Raw genomic sequence first — 23774 nt, 5'->3', positions numbered from 1 at the left:
TATTTTACAGTACACACAAACGGCTCTTTCCTGGAAGATTAGTACTGCCACATTAAAGTGCCAGGCAGACTTACCACTGGAACGCCTCTTCCATACAGATAAGCCATCCCTAGGCCACTCTGCCCTACTGGATTGCCCTAAAAAATGAAAGGGAATAAATTGGAATGCAATTACAAGTTTGAATCGCGATATTTACCACAATTTCTAACATTCACAAGAATAAAAGAACACATGTTTTTATAGGCCTTCAGAAAAGCATCACAATGCCAAGTTTAGGCCTATCGTATGTGCTCTGTAAAATTCTTGCTTCCACTGAAAGCTAGGCCAAATCTGATGTCAGACACTTGATAGCTTCAGGCAGTAATGAAGGTATAATTCTTGGGCTGAAGGCATGTGAAAAGGAATGAATCTCAAAGTGCTGATTTTGACCTTCAAAGTTGCAACTGGTTTGAGAACTTATTATCTGAAGGACTGCCTACACCTGTACAAACCTATGCAAGCCTGGAGAAGAGAAGGTTAAGGGGTGATATGATAGCCATGTTCAAATATATGAAAGGATGTCATATAGAGGAGGGTGAAAGGTTGTTTTCTGCTGCTCCAGAGAAGCGGACACGAAGCAATGGATTCAAACTACAAGAAAGAAGATTCCACCTAAACATTAGGAAGAACTTCCTGACAGTGAGAGCTGTTCGGCAGTAGAATTTGCTACCAAGGAGTGTGGTGGAGTCTCCTTCTTTGGAGGTCTTTAAGCAGAGGCTTGACAGCCATCTGTCAGGTATGCTTTGATGGTGTTTCCTGCTTGGCAGGGGGTTGGACTGGATGGCCCTTGTGGTCTCTTCCAACTCTATGATTCTATGATTCTATGAAGCATTAAGATCTACCTCAGAGGACTTTTTCATGTACCTGCAGTTAAGCTGGGGCACGAGAAACAGAACCTTTCCTGTGATGACATACAGAATTGTGCAACTCCCTCCTTACAGAGCTGCCAATTTTTAAATGGGCCTTAAAAACTCTTCTTTTTTTCAGACCACTCTTAAATAGGGCCCTTGCTATTCAGCTATTTTATAAGGCAGGCAGGCATGGCCAAACTTGGCCCTCCAACTGTTTTGGGACTACAATTCCCATCATCCCTGACCACTGGTCCTGTTGGTGTTCTTTTTGTTTTAAACTGCTCTGTCTTAGGTTATTGATTATATGACTGCCACTACCAATTTTGTATTGTATTTCTTTTTCTGTAAACTGCCTCTGACAACACCCAAGAATGATTTTATAAACAATTCTCAAGACAGTTTGGGGGCCTATGTACCGTCAGCACAAGGTGTCATGCGCCTCATTGACTGGGACCTCAAACACTGTACTTTTCATGACAACTATGAAAATTAAAATGCTCATTTAGTAGAAACATACCATATCAGCAGCTTTCTTGAAGTACTGAAGAGCTGTCTCATTGCTTTGAGGTACAATATCACTTCCTTCTGAATACATCTGGAAGAACAAAATGTAAGTGAATATTATTCAGAAAAAGAGACATGAGCTGACTCTTTCATGCATAATGAAACCTTAGTACACTTTATTGTAACTTCTGCTCTAACTAAAGCAGAAACATTGCTGCCCAACTAACTGAAGTCCTAAAACACTTAAAGGAAAAACTTTTTGGGATGGGGGGGATGTAACATAAGAGCAGCTCTGCTGAATTATTAGACCAAAGGCCCATCTTAAGCACCCAGGTTCACTTTTACATCTTGGTTTTTTTTTTACAGCAGTTAGCCAGTTGATTTCAGTGACAACCCAGAATAACTTCCCAAACATACTGTGTGTCTTACCTTTCCCAGAAATGCCATAGCATGGGAGTTACCAGCAGTAGCTGCTTGATTGAAGTATTCAAACGCTCGCTAGAGAATGGAACGAGAGAAAACATCCATAACTATTGCTGCATAATTCCAGAACTCAGTTAAACGTGCTCTTTGCCGTGTTGTTTGACCTGGCAATCTTGAAAACTTGGCAGTAATAACAACCAGATTCATTGCTTATTCAGCCAAGTGAGCAAGCAGGCATTAGTTAACTAAATTCATAAACTGTTTGCCATAACATAATGTCCTGAATCAATTTACAAGAATAAAACTTGATGTTACGGTAAATAATACATAAACCTAACTGGCGTAAAAGTACCCAATTACTGGTGCTGCCCAAGCACTCAGGAAAATGAAAATAGTTTTTCCTGGTGCCATAACGATGGAAGAGTTGGTGCCAGGCAGGCGCCCCTTGGGAAAGCATTACAAAAGTAGGGAAAGCTAGTACAAAAATGGCCTATTCTCTCATTGTCACTTTCCAGACCGTCTTTGGGAGTGGTGCTCAGAGAAGGACCTCCAATGATGATCTCAGGGTCAGGGCAAGTTTATATGGGGAAAGGTGGTTCAGAGTCTCAAAACCACAACTTTTAATTGAGGCTGGAAACAAATTGGCAATCAATGAAGTTAGGCAAGAAACCAGTGTTACATGTTCAAGCCTTCTTCTCCCAGTTAGCATCCAACCTGCAGCATTCTGCACTAGCTGTAAATTCCAAATTATCTTTCAAGGCAGTGCCACATTTAATGCAATACAGCAGTTTAACCTGGATGTTTCCAGAACAGAAACAACCCAAGTCAGGCTTTGGTTCAGATACACAACTAGATTCTCATTTCAGACAGATGTATGATCTTATACAGTATATGAAACAGCTTAAGAAAACAAGAGCTGAGATACACCCTTATGCATTAACTGGAATCTTGCTCCTTGCGTGCTCACTTTCCTAACTTGATGACCCTTCCAACTAAGACTCTATGAACCATTCACTGCATTACCAAAACAGCAAATGAACCACACCTGATGATTTTGTTCTACGCCTCTTCCACCATGCAGATGCAACTGCCCAAGTCCAACCTAGAACATTAATTGAAAACTTGTCATGTATATTGTAGAATGAGCAAAACATATTGCAATAAGGAAAAGGAAATAGTTCGAGGAGGTGATTGTCCTGCTTCATTAAACACAATAACCTGAAGCCAGCAAGCAGCAATAAATTACTGATACATTAAAATAGGGGTGGGCAACCTTTCTGTTGAGGGACATGTTTGCTCAGGGGTAATCTGTCAGGGACTTATCTCAGCAGTGGATGGAGCCTTGAGTCAAAAGGAGGTAGACCGTCTCATTTTCTCCCCCTCTCCCTCCCCAGCAAGTTCATTAGAACTCTGAACTGATCACTTGCAGAAGGCCTTTGAAATTAGGCTGAGGGCCATGTGTGGTCCTGGGCTGCTTTAGAGCAGAGATGGGCAAACACACAAATAAGATGAAGTGGTTTTGCCTAGACATGATATTTACGTTTGAACACACCTATCTTCTTCTTTTAAAAAAATAAAATAAAATTCCTTTGAGTTGTACCCATACAATCCAAATTTCCTTTTCAGTTCAAGCCACTGTTTCCTAGCCTGTTTAATACTTACCTAAATGCAATGATCAGATTTGAGAGCCTAACTAAAGAAAACCTTCCAGTACAACACAGCCTCAGATCACACACTGGCAACTGGCCTGCACTGCTTTACCAGTATGCTATGACTTGAAAACTTATGTGTTTTAGAAAAAAGGATTCTAATGCTGGTTGTAAGTTGGATGTCTGCAGGTTATGAGTGTAGTATTATGTCTGGTTGTTTTTCAGATACAAAGTTGTTTGGTTAATGCTGTGCCATGATGTATCTGACAAAAATTTGGTTAATCATGAATTTCACAGTGAATTCTGGACAGCAAGAACCTCTTGGATGGGATGGGCAGTTCCTGCTTAAGAAGCATCCCTCAAGAAAAGGCCACTGAACGTGCTGAGGACAGACAAATGTGTCCAACTGTGCTGCACAGGGCACAGGTGTGCCGCTGAATGGATGCATTCATGACTTTATAGAAGGACAACACACACATTTTAATTAAATTTGACTGTCTCTCACATTTTGAAAAAGTGAAGGAGACCACAATCGTCTCTGTTCATCTACCTTTAAGAGGTCATGCATTCCTCCCTAAAGCTCTCATGTGCTCACAATGCCACAGCCAAACTGTTTGGTTCATGGCTGGGAAAGCTATGATCCTCCCAGTGTTGCTGGACTACAGCTCCCATCATCTGTGACCACTGCCCACGCTGGCTGGGGCTGATTGGAGTTGGGAGTCCAACAATATGTGGAGGAGGATCACAGACTCCTATCCCCAGTTTAGTTGCTATGATACAATCTTTCTCACCTACCCCAACATGTCAACCTTTTAATGTTATTACTTTTAAAAACAAATATCATGTAAGAAATCTTGTAAGCGGTTCAAAAAATATGACATAAAACTTTAACAATGTTGCTGAAAGTGAGTATTTAAAGATATTAAAAAAATAACAACGATTAAAATCAATAGCAGCTGAAAACACATGTATAATAAAACACATGTATTTTCCGTATGTCTGGACAGGCATTTTAAGCAGGCACCACAAAGAATACAGTGGTACCTCTAGATGCGAACGGGATCCGTTCCAGAGCCCCGTTCGCATCCGGAGCAGTCTGCAACCCGCAGCACCGCCTCTGCGCACGCGCGGGACACAATACTGTGCACATCTGCGCATGCGTGACCCGCCGAACCCGGAAGTAATCCATTCCGTTACTTCCGGGTTCGGCACGTTCGTAACCCGTGCCGCTCGCAACCCGCAGCAAACGCAACACGAGGTACGACTGTATAGTGAAGGCATCTGCTTGATGTCAATAAGCAGGGAGTTCCAAAGTGCTGCCAAAGTAATAAAAGAACAATTTCTTATAATGCGGAACAAATATTGTGTGGAACTTGTAATGCTGCCAGTTCTGCAGATCAAAGAGGTTGAGTGGACACATATAGGACAAGGCAATCCCCCCAAGAAAACTGGTCCCAAGCCATTAAGGCCTCTATATACCAATGGTGACTGCAGATGGTGACAGCAGTCACGAAATTAGAAGATGCCTGCTTCTTGGGAGAAAAGCAATGACAAACCTAGACAGCATCTTAAAAAGCAAAGACATCACCTTGCCGACAAAGGTCCGTATAATTTAAGCTATGGTTTTCCCAGTAGTAATGTACGGAAGTGAGAGCTGGACCATCAAGAAGGCTGATCGCCGAAGAATTGATGCTTTTGAATTATGGTGCTGGAGGAGACTCTTGAGAGTCCCATGGACTGCAAGAAGATCAAACCTATCCATTCTCAAAGAAATCAGCCCTGAGTGCTCACTAGAAGGACAGATCCTGAAGTTGAGGCTCCAGTACTTTGGCCACCTCATGAGAAGAGAAGACTCCCTAGAAAAGACCCTGATGTTGGGAAAGATGGAGGGCACAAGGAGAAGGGGACAACAGAGGACGAGATGGTTGGACAGTATTCTCGAAGCTACTAACATGAGTTTGGCCAAACTGCGAGAGGCAGTGAAGGATAGGCGTGCCTGGCGTGCTCTGGTCCATGGGGTCACGAAGAGTCGGACACGACTGAACGACTGAACAACAACAAATACCAATAGTAGCACCATGAACTTGGCCCGGCATCAAACAGGCAATCAGTGCAGTCCTTCGAGCAGGGGCGTTATATGAGGGGAGGGTCTCATTCATGTCAGCAACTGTGCTAAATGCAGCTTCCAGATTAAGAACAAGGGAAGCTCCACATAGAGTGCTTTGCAGTAATCTTATCATGAAGTCACGATATTGACGTGTGGCCTATAGCTTTCTAGCTCTTTACTTATATGTTGCTGTTATACCATTCTCCAAGAACAACCATTTCCCATTCTATCTAACCATACCTGTGCTTGAACGTCTCCTTTTTCAGCTAGGAATTGGTAATATTGTATTAAATCTTCCTCTAGCATCCCACTTGCCATTCCTGGATTTTCTACTTCATCTGGAAGACGAATTCTCTGCACCACTGTGCCTCCTGTTAGAGAGATGTCACTAGCCACTAGAGAGAGAACAAGAACCCTGGTTAGCAATTGCTCAAATACAATTGCTCAAAAGAAACAGAGAGGAACCATTCCAGTCAGATTCAAGACTGTTCTGCACTGTACAAAGTAGCACACTTGCCACCGAGTGCAGAATCAAATGGCTGGCTGCAGCTTCCTCTCTGTGTGTCCTAATAAGTGTACCTCAGCGGCACACATTTCCACATTTTTATGCACAAACTTAACACCCCTTGCAAATACACCTTAAAAAAACCAAATGTGTGAACTTGCCTTCAAAAATATACAAAAGCGCTATAAAAGAGGACGAGGAGTTACTGAGCATGGGTTGCAAGAGATTAAACAGAAAACTGTAACAGAACCATACCTTGTGTGTTAGAAATAGGCAACAAATCTGAAATGAAAACCTAAATCAATATGATATTGTTGACAGTAGAGACTGAATCTCTTAAAACTAGATTGAGCTACAAAAAGTATTCTATGCTTTTGCCACAGTGCAGATTCTACGTTCAACCTAAAAATCAGAGCCGGCACACCCATGAGGCAGGGTGAAGCAGCCACCTCAGCCAGTGGGGCAAGAGGCGGCATCCTGCCTGGTCCATCACTTCTGCTGGCAGTGGTGTGGCAGGCAAAGCAAAGAGGAGCAGCACATTTCCGTTTCACCTCAGGCGGAGGAGTGGGATGGGCCGGTCCTGCTAAAAATGCATAATGGCTGTTGTACAAACTTTACTTTATGTTAAGAGGCCAATCTTATTTCTGTTCAAGGCACACTAAAGAACAGAAAAAGATATCCATACTTTCACATACTGACATCTACCTTGACAAGCACACAGTTCAGAGTGGACATTTTAGTTAATGGGAAATATACAGAGAGATGTCTAAGCAAACATACACATACCATGATTGGCTACTAGACGGTAATGTGTGAGAGCAGATTCACAACTCTGAAGGACTCCTATCCCAGCCCAGTACCGGTAGCCCTAGAAAGAAGCCACTCTTGTTATTCCAACTTACTATTAAGAAGACAAAAAAGTTCATCACAATTTGGGAATAGTAAACAAATAAACAGGTGGCGCTGTGGGTTAAACCACAGAGCCTAGGGCTTGCTGATCAGAAGGCCGGCGGTTCGAATCCCCGCAACGGGGTGAGCTTCCATTGCTCGGTCCCAGCTCCTGCCCACCTAGCAGTTCGAAAGCACGTCAAAGTGCAAGTAGATAAATAGGTACCACTCCGGGGGGAAGGTAAACAGAGTTTCCGTGCGTTATTCTGGTTCGTCAGAAGCGGTTTTGTCATGCTGGCCACATGACCCGGAAGCTGTACGCCGGCTCCCTCGGCCAGTAACGCGAGATGAGTGCCGCAACCCCAGAGTCGGACACGACTGGACCTTAATGGTCAGGGGTCCCTTTACCTTTACACAAATTTTAAAAAATGGATCTTGCTGTTTTATAACTGAGTTTATTTCAAGCAGATGGTGACAGAGAGAAAAGGCAAAAGACAATCATATTCAATGTCCTAGGTTTGGGTTTCGTTTTCATGAAAAACTATGAACAGTTATAATTCTGGCATTTCTGAACATGGAAGGCTTTCTTAATAGTATCCACACAGTGGTTTTCCTTTATAAGAGTTTGCAGCTATGGCTTATGAGAACCGACTGAAAACCAATTTTTGTGTGTGTCTTTCTGGTCCTGCATATGTGACCAAAATCTACCACATGCAGGAATGTCTCATTAAAAAAAAACAAAAAATGCGAGGAAAGTTAACATGTTTGTGTAGACAACTGGGAACAAAAGGGTGCCTGTGCTGTGAGCGCTCTCATGCAGGAATAGGGGAGCTGGTGGTTTGGACCAGCCCACAGACGTATCCATAGCAGAGATTCAAGCAAGGCCACAGAAGTGCCGTCTTCTAGAATCACCAGAGGTGGTACAGCATTGTGAGCATCGGAGGAGACCCACAGCCATGTATTCCACAGGCTTGCAGTGCCTTGAAGCAGCAGTTCTCCAAGTCCCTCCTTTGCCACGGCACAGCTGTTTCCATAATAACTAAACCAGGGTGTGAACTTTCATCATCCTCTCACAGAGATCTCTTCCCTCACCTCTGCCCCCTGGTGGTCCAGCTGATCAGGAGAAACAGCTGAGCAGTACCAAAGAGAGCTTGAATGTGAGTGTGCTCTTGTGTGGCGCCTCTGCCCACTTTTGTTTTAGCCTCTGCCACTGCTGGCATGCATTCCCCTGGGGTGACTCCTCAACTGTGGTCTAAGGAGAGATGTTGAGGATTCAAAGCTGCACATTCTTAGTGTTAGGTTAGGAGCAACTGTACTATTTATACAGCAGGATTTGAAGCAATTATTTTATACCAAGGGGCCAATTTAAAGACCTTTAGAAGTAAGAGATCACCGAGTTGGAAGGGACCCTGAGGATCATCTAGTCTAACCCTCTGCAATGCAGGAATATGCAGCTCTCCCGTACGGGGATTGAACCTGGAACCCTGGTGTTATCAGCACCATGCTGCAACCAGCTGGTCTCAAGTACTAAACATGGAAATGTTGCACTTAAAAACAGACTAAGCCATAAAAATAAAACGGATGCTGCAGAACAGAACACCTTGTACTTTTAGATATTGTAATATGCTTTCGTTCAGGTAATATGATACATTGCAGGTTTTATTCAATTACTTGTGTGTTAGATGACAAATGGACTTACCAGAATCATATGTGCTATCAAATTTCCTCCAAGGGCACCAAAAGTGTAATAAACTAGTGCCTACAGGGAAAAAAAGCAGAGGCTGGTTAATTACACTATTTTTTACTGGCATATTCATCAGAAAAAAAACTTGGGGAAACATCAGTAGAATTGCCATACCTTTGCTTGGCTGGAATCAACACCAAGGCCAGAGGCATAGAGAAATCCAAGAGCCTGAAATGGAAGAACACAGTTCACATGTGGCAATTTCAGGACTGGTTTAACTACCATTACAACCTGCTTTTCAAGGTTTCTGTGCTTATATATTTATTGTTAATACAACGTATGCAAACAGCAGGATTATATCCATGTAATATACCTGACCTTTCAGGTGCAGTGCAAGGGTTGCTTATCTGGTTTGAGTGAGTCACAAGGTTTTTTTTTTAATTTTTAATCTAATCTTTAAGGTGTTACAAGAAACTTACACAACTACTCTTTTGGAAATTATGGATTTTTGCAACAGTATGGAGCTTTGTAAGTAAAAGAATTTGAAATATTGTCCATCTGACATGCTTATGTTAGTGTCAACAAACTAGGCATTTCACAACAGTAACCAGGCAGAACATTTGCAGCACAAGAAAGGAACACCTGAATCTTAAATTTGAAAGCAACATAGTACGGGTACACAAGCTAAAAGTTTATTATGGAGATTACTACCCTTAGAGTTGGTTTGTTTGTGAACCAATCTAAAAATAGGCTTGCAGCGAGAATAGGAGGAAAACCTCACAGCAATGCAACCTTTATGCTCCTCGATGGGCTAAACCCCCTGTCCTGCCAACCCCAACAGAAAAGCTACACACAGGATTTTATTTTGGCTCCAACTCAGTGAAGATTAGGTGGATACCAAAAGGTGTGATATGCTTGTTGAGAGATTAAAATGCAATGGAAAGTCAGGTTTTACTAATCTCAGTAACAAATATGCCGTTAAGGGAAAAGTATAATTTAGACAAGTAATTCTGCATCACTTTAACGACCTCATTTTTTCCTTTCTGAAGAGGAAAAATAAACCTAGTTGAAGTCTATGAAGATCTTTAGAAATGGCATGAACATGACGCAGATGTAGTGCTTACTGAAACCACCTGTCCTGCTTGGCTGACCCTGAGAACTGCTGCCATACCTCTCAGAGCAACTGGGCACGATCTATGTGTATAGCTGAACATGTGCTTTGATATGAGCAAACTATTTTAGGTAACACCAAACGAGCAGGCAAACTTTACATCAGCCATAGGTGCCCTGGAGGTATATGAGGCCTTATAACAAAGAAACAGTGACAGCAAAACAGGTTGATCATTCCTTTTGGCAGTCTGCATACAGGGAGGGCTGCCATCAAGAAGAGGAAATGCACACTCCTTAGAACAAACCACGCAACACAAGTCATATACAATTTTACAAACGTCCATACACTGCTTAACAAAGAAGGACACTTTAAGGTATGCCTACCGTTTGCCCCTTAGGAGACCCTTCTTCAGTCAGTTTCTCAAAGAGTTCTTTAGCTGACCGAACGTTTTGCTTCAAGTAGTCCCCAAACAACATGGCGTAAGACACTTTTTCCATTGCTTTTGTATGATTCATGTCAGCCGCCCTCATAAGATACTGATAGGCTCTTAAAGGAAAAAAAAATAGGTGTGAACATAAATAAGTAAGTAAATATCATCTGCAAAGTCATGACACCCAACTCTGTCGTCCCCTTCTCCTTGTGCCCTCCATCTTTCCCAACATCAGGGTCTTTTCCAGGGAGTCTTCTCTTCTCATGAGGTGGCCAAAGTACTGGAGCCTCAACTTCAGGATCTGTCCTTCTAGTGAGCACTCAGGGCTGATTTCTTTGAGAATGGATAGGTTTGATCTTCTTGCAGTCCATGGGACTCTCAAGAGTCTCCTCCAGCACCATAATTCGCAACACAGTAATTCAGTTTTATTGGAAAACTGGAGGTTAAACTAACCCCTTTCCAGCCCCGGGAGGAGCGTGGGGAGCGTTCACGTGACACACCTACACTCTGCAGCTGACACACTAATGTGTTGTGACACACAGTTTGGAAAGCTCTGCCCTAGAGAATACCATAGTGGAAGGTACTGAGAGCCACGGAGAGGTTCAGCAGAACCAACAGAGAAACACACCCCTTGCCCAGTTCATAGCACGGACCACCCACCGCTGTAACAAAAGAAGTTTCAGTAACAAAACCAGGCCAAAACCTACAAAGGAAAGGATCCAAGTAACCAGTATCATACAACAAATGCTCTTTGCTTCTTTCCTAGATAGCCAGAACCCAAGTAGTTTTGGGGTATGGAGGCAGTTCCTTCATTCTAGCATGGAAGACCTACACATGGAAGCTCCCAGTTGAAACTGTAAACAACTATATCTAAGGCATGTCTGGTGAGAATATGGAAAGAAGCCTTCTCAGCAGCTGTGCCCAGGTTATGGATCCTTCTTGGGGTTTTTTTTTGCCACCTATCCAAGATCACAGTTACTCATATACTTGGATGAGACAAGTTAAACTTACTCCAATATTTCTTTAAAATTTCACATGCTCCCCATAAGTGCAACAGTTCTATGAAGTTGGATTTGAAACCATTGCATTCCTCTTTATGTACTACTTGCAACTGAAAACAAAATTTTAGCAGTATAAAATAAAATTGGCCAGACACATTTATAAATTTAAAAACTAGCCTAATTCTCTTTCTCTCTCACACACATTAACTTACTCTTTCTTCTGGGCCTTTTTACTGCTTTCATTAAGGATTTTCATTCCAGTCTGGTAAACATCCTCTGCCTCTTGCATTTGTCTTCTCCTATTAGACTCTTCTTCAGCTTTTTTTTAAAATAGAAAAGTATAAAAAAGAATAATTAATACTTTAGCCACTAAGACACTGCTCACACTGTTCTCAGGGCAGCTATCTGGGCTGTTACAGAATGCCACAACCTACATATTTCACACTGGGTTCCTGTGCTTTTAACAAACCACTGTGCTTCATATTTCTTTGTCTTGCTGAAGCCAAAAGGGGAAAAGCTCAGAAGGAAACAAAGTTAACCATGAACTGAAAATAGTCAAAAGTATACCTAGCACAGAGTTTGGTGGTCATGTTAAAAAGAGTGACAAGCATCTTCTTGAAAGTAAAATTGTATCCTTCTCTTGAAAAAAAGAAATCATGCTTACTTCCACTTGTTTCATTTAACTGTTATGTGAAGATATATATACTGCTTCATGGTGACCAGAGCAACTTTTATTCTCCCAGCAAGGTTAATTTACAGCTCCTTAACACCAAACTACATGCTGCTGTGAGTTCCAAGTTTTGTCCCCACAGCTTTTTCTTAAGTAAAAAGCACCCTTTCCCAGCTACTTTCCCACCAGTGCGGGGGAAACAGTGGGAAAGCAGCTAGATCAAGGGAAATCCACAAAGCAACAGTGACCTCATCTTGTTTGTTTTCAACACTGGGCACTTGGGAGGTTTCCCAAATAATTTGGTTAATCTCCTGTTAGAGCCATTTAAGCCACTGGCCACCACCAGACCTTGGAAGAGCCAAATCCACTTATTATTTCGTCTGTCCCAAATAACTTCAGCAGATGACCCCCAAGTCCTATTGTTATAGGAACAGGCATTCAATTTCTGTCTCAGCTCCATTCATTGACTTAATCTCACGCAGCTCAATAATGGAATCTCTTAGGATAGCTGCCATACTTACTTTCACAGAAGCCCCACTTTTGATCAGCCTTGTAGTCGTAGGTTGTTGCACACCAGAGTCTACCGTCTTCCCTTCCATCTGCAGTACATTCTGAGTATTCCTTCTCCAGAAAAAGAAAGGGGAAGTAGCATGGCTCACCATCTGCAGTTCCTCCAATGGCTGTCAAAACTAAAAACAGCAACAGCAACAACAACCCAACATATCTCGCATTATTAACTTATCTTGAAGGAAGGAGCTCAACTGCTGCTAACAGTTTGTCTTTACCCATCTTTTTAGTTAAAATAGAACATGTGGCATCTTTTGGTATTTTCCTTTCAAAATGTAGAAATTGCCTATAAGAATGCAACCTAAATCAAAGTATCCATTTTCAGTATGGCAATCTTATCCCAACTTCCCTGGAAATAAGCCCCACTTAATTCAAAAGGAGTACACATAGTTAGGATTAGTTAGAAGCTCTGGAAATTACAATAATTCAGGAAATCACACACACGAGACTGGTAGTTCACTAATTAGTAATTATCGCCTGGCAGCAAAAGGACCACATGTGTGCAAAGTTGTTTACACCATGTCTCATTGCTGTTGCATAGCGATTCAGACACATTAGGAAACTCTGAACACTCTCACATACCGTGTACATATTTCCTGTTATTAATTATCAAGCTGAAAAGCAATTTGGCATTCAGAAGAACTCAATAACCAGGAGAAACAAAGCACTGTAAAGTGAAATTCTCACTGACACACCTATAAGGCTGTGGCTTGATTAAGTTGATTATAAAGGAAACCTCTCCCACATCTACTTGAATTCAACAGGTCTTTCTGTGCTAAAGACATAGGGGAAGGCTTGCCAAACCTTTGGGGCAGGGGGGTGGCTGAAATGGTTACCACATTTAAGGAGCAGAAGTGGAGGTAGGACCAGGAAAAGGTGCAGGCATGCCATCTGCTCATCAAACCAGAAAAAGTGCCTATATCAGTCACCACCGTGCTTGTTTAAAGAGAGAAGCTCCCTGCACCTCTCCTCTGTGATGGGGGCTGTCCAATCCTAGCATCCAATGAAATCTGGGCATATGGAACTTCTACTTGTGCAACTTTCTCTTCTCCTCCAACCCTACAGCTCCTGTTATGCCCCCAAACTCCTGCTCCAGAGGACTGGGGGACCCTCTGGAGCAGATGGGGGGTGGGGGGGGGAGGGAGAAACTCCTGTTGCATCTGCTGGTTTGACAATGGATATTGCCAAAGTTTCTTAACAGAAGGAGTAAACAGCTTTGGATTTGTGCAGCTTTAGATTTCTATGAGTTGTTTTCAGATGTAATGCTAGTCTGAAACTTACATAAAGTCAGTGATTATAGTTGACGTGGCATTAGGAGAGAAGTGAAAATCTGGCTACACGTCCTGTGTTTATCATGCATGAAGCACATCTATTCTCAAGAGTGTTATAATTAGATATCTAAAAAGGTTTCATTACAGTTTAGTGACTACTGCTTTGCTTGCACTTAAAAGTTTCAAAGCAACATGCAGTTTCAAACCTCTGGGAGATTCCAGGTTCAATACGCTTTATTAACACTGGATATTTGCACTGAGTAGCTGACAGTAATGGACAAAAACTGTCAGCCACTTGCCAGTTAAAGTACAATGGGGACCCATGTGTATACTAGTACTACTACTATTACTACTACCACCACCACCAGGGAGTGGGTGGTGCTGTGGTCTAAACCACTGAACCTCTTGGGGTTGCTGTTCGAAAGGTTGGCGGTTCGAATCCGCTTGACGGGGTTGCTCTCTCCCAGCTTCTGCCAACCTAGCAGTTCAAAAGCACACCAGTGCAAGTAGATAAATAGGTACCGCTGTGGCAGGAAGGTAAACACCATTTCTGTGCGCTCTGGCACTCGTCACGGTGTTCCATTGCACCAGAAGCGGTTCAGTCATGCTGGCCACATGACCCAGAAAGCTGTCTGTGGACGGCCTGAAGCGAGATGAGTGCCACACCTCAGTCACCTTTGACTGGACTTAACCATACAGGGGTCCTTTACCTTTACCTTTTTAAACTACTATTACTGCTACTTCTTCTTGTTATTATTATTATTATCAACAACAACAACAACATATATTAATCAATTTACAGACACAGTAGAGTGAGTTTTGTTCTGATACGTAAGAGTAGAATGCAGTTAACTATGATAAAAAAGCAACGTTGACTGGAAATAAACAGATTTTTGCATATCTTTACACTTAAACCTTTCCAATGTCCTTCTAAATCTATGTTCTAGAGGTGGGAAATCTCTGAGAGTTTTATACACATTCACTTTCCTTGTACTCAGTTCCATGTTTAAGACCATATCAGCGCAATCTTTTATCTTCAGCTGGCTTTATTCTCATATAAAGAGATTGCAACCGAAGAGGCTCTGCAGACTCACAAGCCGCTTGCCTCTTGCCACAAGCCTTCCTCTTATTAAAGCTAGAACTGGTGCAAAGCAGCTCTAGGATTGAGCTATGAAAAGCAGACTTATTCCTTAAGTAGGCTCCATCAACATTTTGTACAAAGTTAACAAGTCTTACTTTTCCTCACCATGAACTAACAAGCTGAAAAACAGCCTTCCATTCCTACCCCTAAAGTTCAAATCCTCATAAATGCCAACTGGTCTTTAAACATTTGAAGATTCTCTTTTTTGCCAGTTTTGTTTAGACCAAATTCCCATGGGAGGCTGTGGACTCTCCTTCCTTGGAGTTTGTTAAGGAGGGAGAGTTGTTGAGCTTTTTTTGCCCAGACACTGCTGCTGACTGCAGTATTCTGGATATATCTGGGAAATTCCAGACGTAGGGCAACCCTGGATCTTTAGTTGAGTTTCCTGCACAGGGGGTTGGACTAGATGACCCATCCAACTCTATGATTGATTCTAAACCAACTAGTTCTGTAGCCCTGTAGTGAATGCAAGGAATGGAAGGGGGTTGACTACACAGCTAGACAAAGCAGTACCACGTTAAACCTGTATCAAAAGGGAATATTAGCAATTCTGATGCCACAATTCCATACCCTTACTTATTCTAGCTTTATGTTCTATAACTTCAAAGAGAAGAATGGGATCTTCTACCACTGAAACCGATGCAACCCAAGGAATAGTACTTGTCACCATTAATAGACTGAACAAATTACGTCAAGCCAGTGAAAAGCTGAGACCACAAGTCACTATTTCCTACTGTTCTTGAGGAGATTTACCAGTTTTACTCTTAATTTTTTAAATTCAACTTGTGAATAAAACTTCAATTACACAGCTCAGGCAAAAGAGTTTTCTTGCAGGGAAACACAAGCCCAAAACTTATTTTTTTATTTAATTCACTTTATCTTGCGCAGGGCAACCCAAAGCAACTTACAACCAACCAACCAACCAACCAAGGTTACCTGCTTTTTGTGCTTCTACCTCTTCCAAATCCTTATTTAATAGGGATGACAGTTCTAGAGAATTTAGCTCCTCCAAAGTTCTTTCCTTTTCTTCCTCTTGGCTTCTGAAATTCTCTCCATCCTCAATGTGAGACTCGGGTTCATCAGAATCAATGAAGATCTGACCTGCTACCACATGGGTTCCAGTTGAATGGTCTTTCACCTGTTCCTCAGAAGGCAAGGTTGTCTAGGGAATGAACAGCAAGGAGAATTAAGCAGATAAAAGCTTCTGATCACCTCTCATACGTAGAAGATTTTTTGACAAATGCAAACAAAGCTGGGGTTTTTCGTATTTAAGCGTACAATAAATGCATGCAAAGTGTCAAAGGATTTGAGCACCTTCTTCTTTTGAATTTGTGCCCTATTCACTCACTCAGACTTTCAGAAATCTAGACTATTGATTTAACATGTAAACCTGTTCTCTACTCACAGCAGCTCATCCATTTCCTACTACACTATCCTACCCCAGCCCCAAATTTTCTTTGGGCGAGATCAGATTATGACCATTTTCTTGTGCAAAAGAAGAAGAAGAGTTTGGATTTGATATCCCGCTTTTCACTACCCGAAGGAGTCTCAAAGCGGCTAACATTCTCCTTTCCCTTCCTCCCCCACAATAAACACTCTGTGAGGTGAGTGGGGCTGAGAGACTTCAAAGAAGTGTGACTAGCCCAAGGTCACCCAGCGCTGCATGTGGAGGAGCGGAGACACGAACCCGGTTCCCCAGATTACAAGTCTACCACTCTTAACCACTACACTATACTGGTTTCTCCTCTCCACCCTCAAACCCCTGCACACACACCCCCCCAATCTGCTCTGGAGGGTATCCCAACCTGCCATTGCAGGGACATCTGGAGGGTTTGGAAGACAGAATGAAGATCACTCTTTGAACTACTGGATGTCCATTCATGCAATGCTGGATTTTGCCCACCATTTTTTAAAATCCAAGTTGAAATTACTGTTTCTGCTCCATGTCAAGGAGCAATTATAATTATAGTGTAAGGTACTTGTGTGTATATGTATGTGTGTGTGTGTATTTATTGCTCTTTTTTACATTCCACATATTTTTTTTGTCACCAGACAGGTGAAGTACATGCTCTTAAGAGCCTGTTGGTAAGTGGAAAATTCATATTGGTTTTCAACAGCAAGAATCACACACACGGAGATTCTGTGCTCACCTTTGATTCAAAGGGCTCCTCTTGAGTTCCTTCTTCATCTGCAAAATGAAATAGTACTTTAAGAGAAGTCAGATGGAATGAAGGCATCTAAATTTTATCGACCAGAATGGGAACCCCCTGGAAAGTATCAGCTACAAAAAGCCTCTGTTTAAATTTGTAACTTTTTAGAATTTCAAAAACAAAATATCTGAACAAATCATGCTCTCATCAAAAGCGTAGTAGAACACTTATTCTCCCATCCCAAATGTCACTCCACAGCTTAAGTTGCTTGTAGATATTGGTATTGGTATCTTTTATTGGCATCTGATCTCCGCAATGTATAAAATATATTCTAGAAATAATACACTGTATTAGAGACAAGTTCTTAATTTTATCGCTCTACTAATCATAGAAGAGCCAAAAAAATAGCATGTGCTTTCTGAATCAGGCTGGTGGCCCATCTAGTCTAGCATCCTGTTCTTACAGTGATCAACCAAATGCTCTGTGCTGTGTAAAGAAATACTCTTTTTATCTCACATAAACTGTTTTCATAAAGCTTGCAGGTAAGCAGTGAAGACTTTGGTTTGGTTTTACTTATAAAAGTTAAATCTGCTGCTTTACTTAATGCCAAGCCAGTCATTGTGAGTCTTCACATAAGAGCTGTAGAAACAGCTTGCGGGTGGAGGGGAATCAAACCACATTATTAGAAGTCACCTAGTGGCATACAGTGCAAATCCTATTTCATCAAGATTTTTAATGAATAGTTCTGCTTGCACTGGAAAAAAAATCCTGCTTGAGAACTGCAATGACGATACAAGGTCTATTTTTCTTTGAAAATTCATTTGCTTTACAACTATAAAACTTGAATGATTATGGATTAAATTCCATATATAAGCAGAGTAATATTAAGAAGATGTATAAAGAGAGAAAATATCAGGTTACAAATAATTTTAAACGGAACCCACTGAACCACCAGAACTGGTAAGTGTATTTTCATGTGTATCTTTAAGAGTGAAACAAGCAGTGTTTCATTCTCATTGCATCATGTTAACATCTCTCTGAAGGAACAAGCTCTATATTAAGTTGTAGACAAACACAGCTTATTGTTAGCAAATAGATGCTCTTTCCAAAGCAAGGAGAAAAACAGGTCAAGTTTGTTTAGTTGTTTTTTTAGTACTTACCGTATTTTTCCGTGTATAAGACGCCCCCATGTATAAGACGCCCCTACTTTTGGGGACCCAAAATTCAGTAAATGGGCATATGTACTATCCACGTATAAGACGCCCCCCTTTTAACCTTAAAGTTAAAAAAAAAAACACCTAGTCTTATACACGGAAAAGTACGGTATACAGTTTTTCCTTTAAGTTCAAAAATTGATTGATATGTGAAACAAAAATTGGTGGAGAAGGGCTCAATGACTCTGTTACTGTTCCCAGAATTAAACTCCTAGAAAACAGATTGACAATTTATCTGCCCAACAAAAAAAAGTAAATTTCTTTTAAAATAATGTGAGGGACCCTATAATTATGAATGTTGATATACAGCTATTTGGAAGTTTACTCTGCTCATATTTATTTTGACTTTTCATTATATGTTTTGGAAAGTGGTTTGTCCATCTATGGGTTCAGGTGCTTCTTGAGCCTCTGAAGGTACATCAATGCCCAATCCGGTGTGATGAGTCCAAACTGGCGTTTGAGATGACTCTGAAGAGACTGTCACCCAATTTGGCACAATAGTTCCTGAAATGTAGACGTGATCTATATTTGGTTACAATCATTTGACATTTTGGATCCAGATGGTGGGCTAAAACTTTCAAAGCTGAGAAGTGTCTGTTGTGCATTCTGGATAGCAGTATGATGTAACATGCTAATTCCTATCAGTGTTCTTACACTTGCAATTACCTGTAATGTCTTCCTGGTTTTTGTTTGAAAATAATATTAAAAACAACACCTGCAAATACAATAACCATATTTGGCAAGAAAGTAACAGGGCTGTGTACTGGATTCGGCCAAAGCCCACACTGAATCAGGCTGATCTGGGCTTTGACCAAATTGAGTCAAGATAACCCCAGGTCAAGTTACCTCAATCAATCTGGGACTGGGTGGGAAGGAGAATCAGCCAGCATCTGCAAAGGGCAGCCCAGGATTGTCTGCAAGAGGACTTTCAAGGAGTTCTGACTGAGTGTGCCTGTTCTCAGCAGAGGAGCACACACACACACACACACACAGGGTCAAACTGAACTGAATTGAACCCTGCACTCAATAGCTGCTGGGATTTGCAGGAAGAGAAATCCTAACCCCAGAATCAGGAGAGGAGAAGAGCTGGCTACTGTCCCTGTGCTGAGCCAGTGCCAAAGGACAGTCAGTCTCTAGCCTCCAGGGTGATGGTGACATCTGATGTTAGTGTCAACTGATGGGTGAGAGAGTTGGTCCATCTTCAGTGGTTGCTTCCCATAAAGCAGCAGCAGCAACAACTGTTGGGCAAGTGGCAGTCATAGAGTGGGAGAAGGTGACACTGGTGGCTGTGGAAACTGCCGGGGCCTGAACCACACTGAGCAGGACATGTTGGGGGCAACAATGTGGGAATGGGGAATGCCAGAATGGGGATGCCAAGTAGGCCTAGTATAGTAGCTGAGCATGGGCAGCAGTACTGCAGGAATTGCACACCAACCAAGGGTGCAGTCCTGGTAGCTGCAGGGGTCTGCTTTGCTGGAATCCTTCTTGCATGGAATGTGTTTAAGTAGCATTCAGAAGCCCTGAATCAATCTGCTCTCTGTAGTGTGGTCAGGAGTAGGGTAAAAAGAGATGTTCTCCAGGCTAGGATGGAAGCCTGGTTTTGGGGTGTGTGTGTGTTTGTCTCTGTTGGAGAGTTCTTTTGGGGGTGGGGAAGAGGTGGATACATCTTGAAATGTATGTTGCTGTTAAAAAACAAAACAAAAAAACAAACCTGGAACAAAGGCAAATTACCTCTAAAGTCAAAATAGCCAAGGTCTCTGATTCCTTATTTCCAGGAAGTGCCATAAACTTTCTCAAGGTTGAAGAGACAGAAACTAGATGTCCTTGTCTCTGAAAGGCTTTATGAGCAGACTTCCTGCTGGATCAAATACCAATCCTGGGTATTTGTCAGCATGTTATTACGGTATTCAATGAAGCCTATGAAAAATTGACCACACACACACTCTGGAATATCTAGAGCCAATTCCAGATTTCAGTCTTGTCTTTAGACTTTTGCCAACTGGTCTTTTTAAATATACTTTGAGTGAAACCCAATTAAGTCAAGTAGACTAAATGAAATTGAACTTAAGTCCATAGATTTCAATTGGCTGACTCTGAATACAATTTAGTAGGCTATCACCCTGTGTGTTTAACTTACGAATTGCAAAATGCAAGGACTGTAACGTAAATCTACATCTTTTTATAAAAATGTGGTATTTTGTGGGGAAAGGTTTGCATAAAAATACCTTATTCCAAAGTTAATTACTGTATACCAACCAAAACTTCACAAGTATTAAAATGCTTGTGCCAGAAGACAGGAGGATGACACATTACATGTTAATGGGCTTGTCCAATTAAGTCATTGCGTCTGCAGAACCACTTCCATTCATGTCATGGAACTTCTCCACCCACCATACACCAACTGCGGCCATCCTCACCCTCACAAATCTGTTCTCTACACAGAGTAGATTGGGGGATGGAGGGGGGAAGAGGGAAGGGAAGTTCCATTGCATGAACAGAAGTTATTGTTGGATAACTGTCCTTTTTAGTGTCTTGGTCATTGTAAAGGATAAAAAGAGAACCCTGAAACACACTTCCTGCATAAAACAACTAGCCACATTGATTGATTCCTTTCTTTTGCTTCACAGAACTGATTGTTCTAAAAAAAAAAACTTATGGGAAAAGTCCAGATGGCTAGTTTAAAACAGCTAATCATAACTTTGGTTGAGATAAGTTGCCAAGTGGCACAGAAAGTTGCTCACAGTACTAGTAATTAGAACTTCCACATCAAGTTGTTTAACAGGATGAGAAAAGAAAACAACCAATGAATCTTTAGGCTGAGATAAAACTATAAAATTGAGCTACCGTGCATATGAAAGAGGGGTTAGTAAGTGTTCTGGTTTTAGCTACATACATGCATTGGGGTTGTTGTTTTGCTTTAAAATGTAAAATACATTCGAAGGTACACTATGCATTCAAAATAACCAGTTACTTGCAACCACCACTGTCCCTGGGTTAGCTATTCAATATGCAGACACTTAAGTATTTGGGAGTAAAATCCAGTGTCTTTTCCCACGGTCCAAGCAAGGCAGCTTAGTGGCTTACCTGCTACGTGAAATCCCCTACATTCCAACAGAGTCTAGGGCACAGCTGTCAACTTTTCCCTTTTCTTGCAAGCAATCCTATTCGGAATAAGGGAATTTCCCTTTTAAAAAGGGAAAAGTTGACAGCTATGGTCTAGGGTCTTCTCTCTTTTCTGCCCAAGCCATAGACACAAGCCTTATTTAAACAGAATATGGGCTACAAGGAACTCGCCACCAATCTATTAGCATAGAACGTTAACATCTGTTAGGGAGTGGGCAACGGCAGGAGGGCTCTGTTACTTCGGGTAAGTGGCAAAAGTAGGTAAGTGACAGGTGTTATGCATGGGAATTAGAAGAAAACACCTTCAGTCAACTCATGAAATGTCAAATGTGCTACTATGCTGCACAACATAAACCCACCTGAGTCAGCATGAGTGTGTGTGTATATGGGTGGGGGGAAGAGAAGAAAGGCAGCAATACTGTACTTCAATTAGCCTTGCCAATGAGACAGAAGAAAAGCATCACTGGGCCAGCCATGGCCCCAAAGGTTGCATCTCTTGGTGCAACCAAGTTACAAGAGTCCCATTCTATTCAAACATCTAAAGTATCTTCGCCCCACTCGCTAGCCCGAATCAGCTCAAAGTGATCAATTAACAAGACCGCCCCCTCCCCCCCCCCGGCTTACTATCTACCGCAAAACAAAAAAGGGGATGGGAAGGGAGGCGGCGGCGGCAGCAGCAGCAGCAAACTCAGGCACTAGTTTTTAGTTCCACAGCTATCTATGACAGGGTAGGTGCAAGCAAGCAAGAAGCTGCTGCTCCTTCTCCGGGCAATGGATGAGAAGACCAGGGTGGTCTCCCCCAACTATTGCTCTCCAAATTCATTGGGAAGCACAATGCCATGTACACCTACGGAGCATGACATATGGCGAAGGTGACATGCACGCGAAGCCTAATTTGAAAAGCCACGGGAAAGGCAACGTACAAGCAATTCCAATGAGGGCGATGCTGACCCTGCAAGGCAGAGGGGTGTGTGTGTGTAACCGGGGGGTGGGGGTGGGTTTCCCTCCTCCTAAAGCCCCCCTCCCTCGGCTTCCCTCTCAGCCCCTCTGTGGTGAAGGCTCTGCCCCAGCGCCCTCTCCCAACCGCCTGTCACCCACTTCCCCTCCCCAAACTCGGCCCCAGGAAGGCGAGGCCCCGCCAGGAGCGCCATTACTGACCAGCAGCGGCAAGGCCTGGAGCCGATAACAACAACAACAACAACAACGCCGCCGTGGCCCACAGCAGCAGTGGCGGCGCCGCGACCCGCCTGGCCGGCTCCATCCCTGTCTCCGAGGGTTCCTTCCCCCGCCGCGAGAAGAGACACCAACGCCGCTGCGCCGTGAGGGGGTGAGGGGAGCCCCGGCTCCCGCCCCGCCCCGCCCCGCCCACTCCAGCAACCACGCGGCCAGCCAATCGCGCGCCACCGCCTCAGCAAGCCGCCCGCGCCAGCCGGGCTCCTAGTGGCTAGCCCCCGGCGTCGAAGAGCGCTGCGATCCTATTGGCCGAGCCGTTCCTCGACATGGCCTGTCGGAATTGGACGAAAAGCCGCCGATTCCGACGCTCGCGTCACTGCCTGCCCGCCCAGCCAATCGCGTGCGGAGGAGGAAGCCGCAAAGTTCGGCGCCCAAAGAGATAAATATGTATTTTGTACGGAAAGCATATTGCTTCCGGTTTCCTATCGAAGTTGGTAGGATCTCCCCCCACCCCCATGGGAACCCGGCTAAATTAATGGAAAGCCCTGAGCCGTGAAATATACCACTGCTGAAGAGCACTGCATCTAAAGGGAGCCTCTAACCCTCTCTTGTTTTCATACGGGTGCCTGCACTGGTATCCTGGCTTCCACCACTTCTGCCCCTTACATGGAGGATCCGACTAAGAGCAATCTTGAACCGGAAGTATATATATCAAGGACATTGAGACTATAGCCCTTTGATCTCGCGGAGACCTTGCCTAACACAGGCGGGGCAATGCGAGGCAGCAGGAGCAGGAAGGACTACAATGGCCAGAAGGCATTGTGCGAAGGCGCGCGAGTGGATCGAACGCGTCCATCCAGGATACCCTACCCAAAGGCCACGTTAAGGAAACTACATTACCCACAATGCCTGCAAATAATTAGAGGAAACGAAGCTATAGAGACACAAAAGTGTAGAGTCAAACTCCGTCGCCAGTAGTGATAAATAAGTGGAGTTACACACGCACTGTCTGAAGCTGGTTTCTCTGAAAGCCTGGTTCTGATCTAGTGAGGCTTGAAATGACACCTTTCCAGGAACAATGAATAGTGAATTATCACCTTTCCTTGTGATAATACAATAATGATGTCGTCCCCCCGCCTCCCCCTCAAGGTAGTAGCAAAGGCAGAAGTCCATACTCTTTGCTTCTTCGGTATTTTTCATGTAGGGAAATATGTCCCTCCCCTTTAGTTTGGAATAGTTAACATTTCCCTTTCAGTGAAAATGGAAATATACT

General features: G+C 42.9%; 1 protein-coding gene across 2 annotated transcripts in view; it reads right to left on the bottom strand.

Annotated features, from left to right (window-relative positions):
- SEL1L (SEL1L adaptor subunit of ERAD E3 ubiquitin ligase) overlaps positions 1 to 22649 on the bottom strand; it is a 33073-nt gene extending 10424 nt beyond the window's left edge. Inside the window, exons 1-15 of one of the 2 annotated variants that reach the window (XM_033141695.1) lie at positions 22487 to 22649; positions 16992 to 17029; positions 15778 to 16003; positions 12384 to 12551; positions 11405 to 11510; positions 10145 to 10307; positions 8825 to 8878; positions 8666 to 8725; positions 6865 to 6946; positions 6334 to 6360; positions 5814 to 5968; positions 2863 to 2919; positions 1824 to 1892; positions 1408 to 1485; positions 75 to 137 (exon numbers count right to left, since the gene is read on the bottom strand). In XM_033141695.1, coding sequence (XP_032997586.1) covers positions 75 to 137; positions 1408 to 1485; positions 1824 to 1892; positions 2863 to 2919; positions 5814 to 5968; positions 6334 to 6360; positions 6865 to 6946; positions 8666 to 8725; positions 8825 to 8878; positions 10145 to 10307; positions 11405 to 11510; positions 12384 to 12551; positions 15778 to 16003; positions 16992 to 17029; positions 22487 to 22589 — 1449 coding nt within the window. In that variant the 5' untranslated portion in view covers positions 22590 to 22649. The remainder of the gene's footprint in view (positions 1 to 74; positions 138 to 1407; positions 1486 to 1823; positions 1893 to 2862; positions 2920 to 5813; positions 5969 to 6333; positions 6361 to 6864; positions 6947 to 8665; positions 8726 to 8824; positions 8879 to 10144; positions 10308 to 11404; positions 11511 to 12383; positions 12552 to 15777; positions 16004 to 16991; positions 17030 to 22486) is intronic. The other variant, XM_033141703.1, reaches the window with a different exon arrangement.
- Between the last annotated feature and the right edge of the window lie 1125 nt (positions 22650 to 23774).

The sequence above is a fragment of the Lacerta agilis genome, chromosome 1, assembly GCF_009819535.1.
Source record: "Lacerta agilis isolate rLacAgi1 chromosome 1, rLacAgi1.pri, whole genome shotgun sequence".
Taxonomy (NCBI): domain Eukaryota; kingdom Metazoa; phylum Chordata; class Lepidosauria; order Squamata; family Lacertidae; genus Lacerta; species Lacerta agilis.
Note: the sequence above shows the minus strand (reverse complement) of the source record. Positions and strands in the feature narration are given on the sequence as shown.